Below are 10,165 nucleotides of genomic sequence, written 5' to 3' on the forward strand. Positions count from 1 at the left end.
GTATACTCTCAGTCACTATGGATAAGATACGGTCTTTTGTTTACATACCCTCACATAAACATTAAGAAATGTGAAGCATATCCTCCCTTCACTGTGATCCTTAAAACTGTAAGCAGGAAGCAAGCAGGCTCCTAGGAATATTACCCAACTGGCTGATAAAATGACGGACAAGTAACTCAAGCCTTGGTTTTGCCAAACACCATGTACCCTAAAAGGCAGTTCATCTGAATAAGCAATAGTAGAAAATACTATTTAGTCATTATGGGGACAAATTACATCCACCTGGAAAAAAACTATAATGCAGTTACAGGCCTGAAATGGTGCTTTGCACTTCACCATATCCTGGCCTTCCTATAGGGTTTGTGGCAGTCATACTATAAAAAAAAAATAGAAATATTTTCTATAAATGCTCACAGTCATATTCTGTAAATACAAGTCATAGCAAATTTAATAGTGACAGAGTCAATACAGATTAGGAATGTTCACCATTCTTAAACATCATATACATTATGAATATATATACTGTATATTTTTCAACTGATTCCATTCTCAGGCTCACCGTATTAACACAATCGTAAGATGTTTTATTAATTTATATGAAAAATACTTCACTATGAAAGTAGACAAACTGCACAGAAATAGTACAAGTGTCATGTGCATAGCAATATAGCTTAAAGCATTCACATATGGCTTTGTTTAAATGAAACTATTGGGGAAATGGCCCTATATGGACCTATGGTTACACAGTTGACAAAATGTAAACTGCTTCACATCTTTTAGGCACTTGCTAACAATAGTGTTCAATCCCTGAAAAACAAAATCAAGAGCTAACAAGTGAAAATAACAAAAATCTCAGGATAACAGCTGTGTGTAGTTGAAAACGTTTTAAAAATTGCTTTTAGTAGTGCATGCACAGAACTGAAAAATGGGGAGGGGGCCGGTAATTTCTGTGCAAGAATTATACCAAATAATTGAAAAGTATAAAAATATTTACATGTTTAGGTTTTCTTAAGTATGTACAGAACAAAAGCCCTGAAGACTCATTCTATTGAATAAAAATATAGGACATGATAGTAGTAACAAAAAATAATATATATTTTTACGGAATTGTATTTGCAGTTAGTTACAAGTTATCTAAACCATAAAGCTCCTTGATCTATCTCAAAGCTTGATGGCAACAGAGAATCTGCTCTTCGCTTTAAAACACAAGCACTTTGCATCATTTTTAAACTTCAGTTACAATACTGAAATACAAAACAAAATTACTTGTGTATCCTCATTAAATTGATTCTCTTTTTAAAAAACTGTAATGTATGATATTTAAGTGTTATTTTCTTCACTGGTCATCATTACGTTAATGAATTCCAATCTCGAGTAGCCTCCATCAGATGCCTCTGTCCATGTCCTACCCAATTATCCTGATTGTCAAATATTCTACCGCAAAACCAGCAGCTAAACTTAGCTTTCAAGGTATTATCAGAGGTAGTTTTCACAATCTGGTAATTGTTTTTGCTAGTCTTTTTCAGTGTCAATTTTAAGACAAATCTTTCTTTTACAGGGCTAATAGGTTTTATTGTCCTGTGCCTCTTCTGAGAAAGATCATCAGTAGTTATGTCAAAAGGATGGCAGAAGGCTGGCTGCAGAAGTGCTTCGATAGTTCTTTTTGACAATGAAACCTTAAGAACATGTCCCTTAAATTTAGCAATGGTTTTCATTACATTTACAACTTCTGGAACATCTGCATCAGGATGGTTAAGCACAACAACTGGTTGATTTCTCCGAGGGCATTTTATAAGCTGTTTAGAATTAAAAGGAAGTAATTTCAAAGTCCTCACAGTTTCTTTTGATGCCCTTGGTCTGTAAGGGCCACCCGATTCATTAACAACTTCAGTCTGATTCTTTTCCTTACACTTTCTGTGCAACATTACTTTCTTTCTTGGAGGTTCTGGGCAATTATCCTTACTTTTCCGTTTGAAATTCTTATTTCTTTGCACACCCACAGTTTCTGAACTTTTAGACCCAGTTTGTTTTAAACGACGTTTTACTTTCGTGGTTCTGTTTCGGGTGCTCCATGTGGACTTCTGACTACCAAAGTTATTCCTGTTGTTAGCAGTTATTACTTTCATACTCTCAATAGAACCTTTTTGCAACTGTGTCCCTGCAGACTTAGTAGAATAAACTGGTTCTACAGAAGGAACACAACATGCTGGATTATAGCTTGCCAAAGAGGCATTTGCTGGCATTAACTTACCTGGTAAGATTAAGGCATCATTAGAAGTAAGATTAGTTTGTTTCTGTGCTAGTGCAGGAGTAAGGGACTGCAAGTTATCCAACTGTAGTGAGCGCACTGAGTTGCTTACTGACTGAGTGGTATCAGCCAGCGTATCTGAAGTAGAAGTCTTAATTTTCAGCAAAAGCTTTTGTTGCATGGCTCCAGTTTTCTTTGGTTGACAATTTTGATAATGAACATTATCCTGAAAAACACTATGTTTATGAACTGCAGGCTTGTTTGGTGTCACACATTTCAGAAAAACTGCCTGCTGTCCATCAGGCAAAAGTGCATAAACACGTTGTTTCTGTTTAGTTTGCTGTTGGTTTACTGACTCCAAGGAACCAAAGACAGCATCCTGATGCTCTGATAACACCTTCACAGAAGAAATTCCATTCACAGATGACTCCGATGAGTTTGTAATTACAAGAGGACCTTTGAATGGCATGCTATTCAATGAGTCATTTGCTGTACTACATGCTCTGCTATTACAGGAACTTCTTAAGCTTCTGAAACTGTCGTTTTTCCCCTCCACTTTGGAAGCCGGTATGGTTATTTTACCATATTCTTTAGATGCAACTCTCCCTAAAACCTGAGAACTATCACTAGGGACATTTGCAACTGTTCCAATTGCCCTGCTAAAAGTGAAAATCATTCCAGGTCCTTTATTTAAAACAAAAGATGCAGGTACACCTTTAGTCACGTGCCCATCTGATGAACTGGTTGACGGAAGAGATTTTCCTGAAACCACCTGTAGTCTGGGCTGGTTAGCAAGGTGCAAAGGAACAAAAAATCCTGATGGAGGGGACTGAACTAAAAGGGTTTTCTTCTGTTCCGGAAGAACTGGCGAAAAGCTGCTAGGATTTGGGGTTATAGACAGTAGTTTATCTTTTACTAACTGCTGTGTTATGATTGCATCTGAATGAGTTTTTAGCAACGTACCAACACCCGGAGTTCTGGATAATTTATCCATTCCCTGTGAATCAAATGATGACCTGGGTGTCTGCCTTTCTCTCCCACAACGTGTACCTTCATTTGTGCTACATCTTGCATTCAACTCTCTTTTATATAAATGAAAGTCTACATTAGAAGGAGGCCTCTGAAAACCACATGCAGTTGCAGAGCTTTTTAAATGTGTAAAAGCTTTATTCCCTGTCTCATGACCAGAAAGCAGCTTGTCAGAGTGAAGTTTTATGCAGTTGTTTGACTTGCTGTGGGATTCGTGCTGAGCAGTTGCTTTCACTTTTAACACATCTTGCAGTAACTGGTTTATTTCAGGTGATAAATAATTAGCTGCTTGTTCACTCTGCAATGAGAAAACAGATGTGATTTTAGGCATTAAGACTGAGTTAACGCAATCAGAGGCATTTTCTTGGAATTTCTCAGCTACGTTCTCAAAGCCTTGATGTATGTTAGCATCCAAATACTGCTGACCATTATGCTGGTCCTCTGTAAAACACTCACTGCCAACAACACGTTTAGATTGGCTTTTAGAAGACACAGAGTTATTTTTAGTGTTTACGTGTCCATAAGTTTTATTAATATTTGACTGGGCCGATATAACTTTCTCTGGTTTTAAGCTTTTCATCAACTCTGAATATGAAGATGCAGGTTCACTTCTCCTACTGTTTTGAAAAGAAACAGTTTTGCTAGATATAAATTCTTTGTATCTGTCATCTGTTGACATCCAAATGCTACATGGGTTATCCGAAGTGTCCATTTTGGAATAGTTGTGGAAAGACAGCAACCCTTCATTAGAAGAATCCACTGAAGTTGAATAATAGAGATTATTAGTTCCATTACTATTATTCAGGCCACCATTTTGTATTTTCAGGTCAGGAAAGAAGGGCATTTTCATAGGGTCATAGTGAAGCGTATTTGTAATAGTGGGTGGTAATACCTGAGGATGACTTGGAGGACTATAGCTTCCCCATGAGATACTACTTCGAGTTCCAACTTTTGTCACCTCATCACATGGAGGTACAGTTGAGCCCAACTTCATTGGCAAATAATTCGAACTTTTTCCTACAGCTACATTAGAAGGTGCTACAGTATGAGAAACACTCCTACCATAAAATAAGGAGTTATTTTGTTTTTCCACTTTTGTTTTTCCTGAATGAGGAGCAGAACAAGAAAATGGAGGGGAGGTTAATGGGTGAACAGAATTGTTCTTCAAGGTTGACTGATCAGTTACACATGGTATAGCACCTGAAGACAAGCCACAGGGATCAGCAGTCTGTAACAAAGGAGTTGTAGAACCATCTTTAATAGGATCAGCTTTCTGACCCAACAAATGTATGTTTTGCTTACTTGTAGGCAACAATTTTATCACAATATGTTGTTTTCCATCTACCATTTTAAATCCCATAAATTTAGCACTGTAATTTGCTGGAACAGATATTTTATTGTTTTTCACCATCAAGACCGTTGGCCCATGAACAGCATTTTTCAATAATCCCAGGCCATAACTTGTTCCATCATCTGCTTTATTGTATTGTGCAGTAGTAGCAGACAGCATTCCACCCATGAAATTATGCTTTTCTGTATATATAACTTGATCTGTTTCTTCATTTGCTTCCACATCTTTCATACACTGGTTCAGCTCCTCAGCTTTTGTTTGAATCTTATTCACACTTCTTAGCACTTGTGCATTTTTTTCTCCAGTTTTGTCGCTTCCACTGCTTATTTTTTTCCGTCTCCAGAGAGCTTTTTTTGATGCTCCCATTTTATACCTTCTTAACACAAGCTTCAGTCCTGCTGGAGTCTTCACTATACTTTTTTCACATTTCTCCTTTTCCAGTTTTTCTTTTGCATATAAGTGGTCTCTATGCAAAGCTATGATATGTTTTAAAAGATAATCTTTCCGTGGTGTGCTGTAACTGCAGTAATGACAACCAAAAGGAAACATACTGGTATGAACAAGAATATGTTTCTGGAACTCCTCTTTTGTAAAGCTTACGTGATGGCATTTTCCACATTTGTATGGAACCTCATTATGTCTATGAATGTGCTGAACAAATGTGCCCACATCCTGGGTAGAAAACCCACATTTTTCACATTGAAAGTGACCATTTACACAATGCTTTGATGTGAAGTGTTTTGTCAAATCCAACAAAGTGTACATATGTTCATCATTACAGAGCTCACATTTTACTAAAGTGCTACGATGGGTGCGTCTATGCTGTTTAAATGACTGAAAGTCATTAGCCGAGAAGTTACACATCTCACAAGGATACAAAGGCAACTCGCCATAGTGTAACAGCTGAAAATGTTTCTGTAGATCATTTGGGCTGTATCTAATGTTATCTTTGCACTTGGTACAAGTGAAATTCAGTATCTTTGCTGTAGTTTTCAACCCTTCTTCAAATTGCACTTCTGGTTTATTTTGCAAGTGGCTTCCCTCTGAACAATTGGGATTGCTTCTGTTTATTTTCTCTAGACTTAAGGACTTCCTTGCAGTTTGCTGTTTACACTGAAAGAGTTTTCTAAATCTATCAACTTCATGTTTCATTAATACTTCATTTGGAATGTTCACCTTGGGTAAATCAATTTTCACATTTTTTAGTTCGTACAAGACATTGACATCTAAAATTGCTGGTTGAGTCATCATACTTAAAGGATCATTCACCAGTGCTTTTCCCAAAGTAGTATCTGTAGAAAAATTCTTTGCAGCATTGTGTTTTAACAAATTAATTTGCTTTTTATCAGAAAAAACCTGTTCCTTTTCAGATGGCATGATTTTAGGTTTTCCTTTTCTTTAAGTGAATTCTTGAGATTAGTCTTAGTTCCTGCAGCAAACAAGACTACTGCACCGAGTTATTCTCAAGGTTCTAGAACTTCCCCATTTTATTCTCCTGAAATTAGAAAACAAAGTAAATATTACTTTTTAAACTAATGCAACTAGGATACCCATTACAATTCATTAATAAATAAATGCCAATCTTGGAAATTGTTGATTTTTATAATAGCATTTGAGACAAAAAAGATGAGGAGAAAAAAATTAGACATTATACCGTAACCTTTTCTTGTTTGTTTGTGTTGGGGGGGGGGGGTTGGGGGTTTGTTGTTTGGGGGTTTTTTCCCACAAAATGTACATAATTCTTGAAAAATAAACTTTAAAGAACAACACATACTGAAAAATAAAAACATCTGAAATTCCATGCCATCAAATTTTGGTTTTCTCCCACCAGGACAATCTGTAAGCATGAGAAATCCCAAGAGCTGCTTTTTTAAGATGAAGCTAGCATTTATTACTTATTCAGGATTTCAAGCAAATATAAACACAGTAGCTCCTCTGTGACATGGATCACTAGCTGAACCTAGCTGAAGTACTAAAACCAAGTCAAATTCAGCAGGATTTGATACTTTTGTTACTCAAGTCTGCTACTCTATTGGTAGCTAACTATTGTGCTTAAAAAGAAAAGAAAAAACAAAATCAAAATCTGACAAAAGATCTACTTCACTAATGGAGACATTACCCTTATCAACACCAAAAAACCCACCACACTCCTCTACAATGAATTTTTCACATGCCTACCTTCAGTATCACACAAGTCTGAAGCAGTCAACAAATGTAAGTTACCTGTTTTCTCACCATATGTTCCTGGGTATAGGTCAATCTTTTCAGAGCAAGTGCATGACTGACAACAGTACTCCTCTATGGATTAAGAGGCTGAAACAGGTATGGTCAGCATCATTGTCTTGCTACAGACTTAATATCAGTGTTTCTATAACAGGCTGCACTGACAATTTATAGCAGCTCAAGTGCATGCTGAAACAACACTCCCACATGTCAGCATAAAATCAACAGAAATGGAATAGCAGCGAAAATAACTTGAATTTCGAAAAGTGAAACTGAAAATGAAGAACTGTTTCTTCATTACTCTGTAACACTTTTTACTAAAAACTTTTCTGTAGTAGCATCACTTTCTTCTTTACTAGCAAAAGTTAGTGAAGTGTTAGCTGAAATCTGATCAGCAGCTCTCTCTCCACTGTTCTCCTGCCCACCCTGAAGCAACAGACTTGGAACTCATTACATCATCCTCTTTATTCACATTCAAACTGAAAGAATGATCACCTCCCCTCCCTCATTGTGATGAAGTTCAAGAGCTGCTTCTAGAGCTCCAGGCCATCATAAGCATCACCACTGTCTTCCAAATATTTTCCTATAGTCCTGTGAGAAGGAAGTATCTAGCATCACACATGTAAATACCTGACAAAGAAAATGGAGACTGACAAATTTTCAAGGCCATGTTCGCATATCACATAGCAAGAAAAGCTTTTTTTTTTTTTAAAAGCATATGCTTTATTGCATTCCTTTGGAAAAGATATTAGCATTTCTGCACAATTCTTGACAATAATAAGCAAAACAGACTTTGACATTTTATACAGACTCCAATATCAAATAAATTCAATCAACTGTGTTCTTCAGCTATGAGACCTGCAAGATTTCAACTATACACTTGACATTCAAAAAAAAAACCAAAAAAACCTACATATCACAGGCATGTGCACACACACTCCCTCCTTGGGAGTCTTTCCAAACTAAAACACTTTAGGTACAGGATTTTTATTTTTAAACTCAATGATACATTTCCCATCTTCCACAGAGGAGATTAATACATGGGATATTACTCCACTTTGAGCCTTCAGAAGAGAACAACTCACCTACATTACACTCCATTTTCACCAAGAGAGTACCGTATTATAACACTTTCTCTTGTCAATGGTAAATCCCTTATTTGAACAGGAGCAAGCTGAACTCCCACATAAAGAATAAGTAACTAAAAATGACTTGGACTTGTTAGCTTGAAGAATTTTATTAATACACAGATGCAACACATAACAATCACAGGTTGCATGATGCAATACATCATCCTGATGGTAGCTGCCTATCATTCAGGTTAAAATGTTACACTGTCAAATACTAACAGCTGAAATATGTATGCAATTAACACTATAAAAATCCAAAGTGGGTAAAGTATGCTGCAGGGAACAAGCCTCAGGCTTTTAACATGGGGCCAATGTTGTCCTCAGTTGGGCAACATTTCACTAACTGGATAAAACATTTATGTTTGGCAAAGAGTCTCGGAGATATGCAAACCTGATTTGAAATCTCCTTTAACTAATTAACCACACAAATTACAATTTAACCTTGTTATTATTGGGCAGCATGTACTATTGACAAGCACCTGCAGAATGACAGATAAAAATATTTACTAGAAACAGCCAACTAGTAACGAAAAAAAAAAATCCCAGGGATCTTTAAATGTACATTACCAAACAAGAAGTCAGACTTACACATGAAGAAAAGACTTGAGTTCAATTCTTCAACAGCCTTTTCAACGTTTTTCCACACACATAGAAGAGGTAAATATGTAAGACTCAGAAAAGGCCACAGTCAGGAGGAATACTGCAAAAAGGTCTGGAAACAAAAGAAAAGGTATTTTAAAAGGTATAAATGCAAGCATAACTGAAGGAATAAGCTGAAAAGCACAAATCCTTCACAATTTTACATTATACGCATTTTTAACACATTGAAGACAGAAAAACTGTAACTCTCTCCCAAATAACACCATCAAATACAATACAAATTCTAAATTAATGAGTGGGATTAAAAATCACTAGCAAACTCCTCCTAACAAGGCCTATTTTAACCTTAGCTTTGTCACTACATCTCAGGCATTTGTAACTGGTAACCATAAACATACGATAACTTAAAAACAAGGCATAAAGAAGTAACTAGTACCTCAGTCCATCAAATTTTAACTTTAACTCAAAAGATGCTTATCTTTTGTTAAGTAAAAATTGTAATAAATTCTACAACAAAGACCTAATTATAATTTTCTAGAAAGTTTTGCAAAAGTCTGGAAGGGAAGTGGAATATTACATTCACAATATTTGAAACAAGTAAGTAGATTATAAAGCAGATATAATGAATACAAACCCTGAAAATACATAAGCATACACCACAGTTAACTCCCCCCCCCCCCAAAAAAGAAAAACACTACACTAGGCACAAGCATAAGTAACCCCTAAAAATGATCCAATGTCAGTATTTTGTTTACAAAAAGTACGCATGCAGGAAAAAAAAAGTTTTAGCTATATGCTTTAATCTAGTGATAAATGACAGACAGGAGTAAGACACTCCTAAGTTAGGTACCTTTTACAGTTTTTCCATTTAGAACAAGTAACCATAAATGCAAAGTACATTTCCAGGCAGGTAGTATTTTCAAGACTTCTTTTAAAATTGTTTACACTCATTTAAATGTTACTAAAAAACAACCCTATGCTACCGTATTTTCCACGCTTGGTCCCATCCTACATACGTCTGCAAAAGCAGAGTAGTACCTTCGTCTCTACAAAGATCTGGGCACATGCAGGAACTTACAGAGCTAGAACTTCAGGAGCCCACAGAGCTAGAGCTTCTGGCGGTCAGATACAATCTACCTGACACAGCAAAACGCTGCTTTTGTAAAAATAAAATATAAAATAAGAATAAAATTACCAAATCGCATCCAAACCTAACAAACACAAACGCAGACACCCCTGCTCCGCAGCAAACTTGCCATTTACGAGAACAGCAGCTCAACGCTTCAGCGACAACACGGCCACCGCTAACGTACCTGCCGACTACCGCGCTCTCAGCCCGCTCTTGCGATGTCGGGGGGACGCTCCCCGCCCGTCTCCCCGCCGGGGGCTGCCCGCCCCGCCGTCAACGAGCGGCGGTCCCACAGGGCGAGGAGCAGGGCCAGGGCGCGGGGCTGTCCCCCTCCCGTCGCCGGGACGAGGAGGCAGGGAAGAGCAGGGACAAAACACGAAGCGGTCGGTGACGCCGGACCGGCGGGGGAGCCCCCGGGGCTGCCGTCGCCGCCCCAGGGCCGGGCCGCGCCGCGA

General features: G+C 37.5%; 1 protein-coding gene across 2 annotated transcripts in view; it reads right to left on the reverse strand.

Moving 5' to 3' along the window:
- Window positions 1-496: 496 nt before the first annotated feature.
- ZNF518A (zinc finger protein 518A) overlaps window positions 497-10,165 on the reverse strand; it is a 10,183-nt gene continuing 514 nt past the window's right edge. The window contains exons 1-3 of one of the 2 annotated variants that reach the window (XM_010564906.1): window positions 9,895-10,129; window positions 8,570-8,693; window positions 497-6,123 (exon numbers count right to left, since the gene is read on the reverse strand). In XM_010564906.1, coding sequence (XP_010563208.1) covers window positions 1,350-6,005 — 4,656 coding nt within the window. In that variant the 5' untranslated portion in view covers window positions 6,006-6,123; window positions 8,570-8,693; window positions 9,895-10,129 and the 3' untranslated portion in view covers window positions 497-1,349. Of the gene's footprint in view, window positions 6,124-8,569; window positions 8,694-9,894; window positions 10,130-10,165 lie in introns of those variants that run through there. The other variant, XM_010564907.1, reaches the window with a different exon arrangement.

This window comes from Haliaeetus leucocephalus, unplaced genomic scaffold, assembly GCF_000737465.1.
Source record: "Haliaeetus leucocephalus isolate CR32 unplaced genomic scaffold, Haliaeetus_leucocephalus-4.0 Scaffold184, whole genome shotgun sequence".
Classification (NCBI taxonomy): domain Eukaryota; kingdom Metazoa; phylum Chordata; class Aves; order Accipitriformes; family Accipitridae; genus Haliaeetus; species Haliaeetus leucocephalus.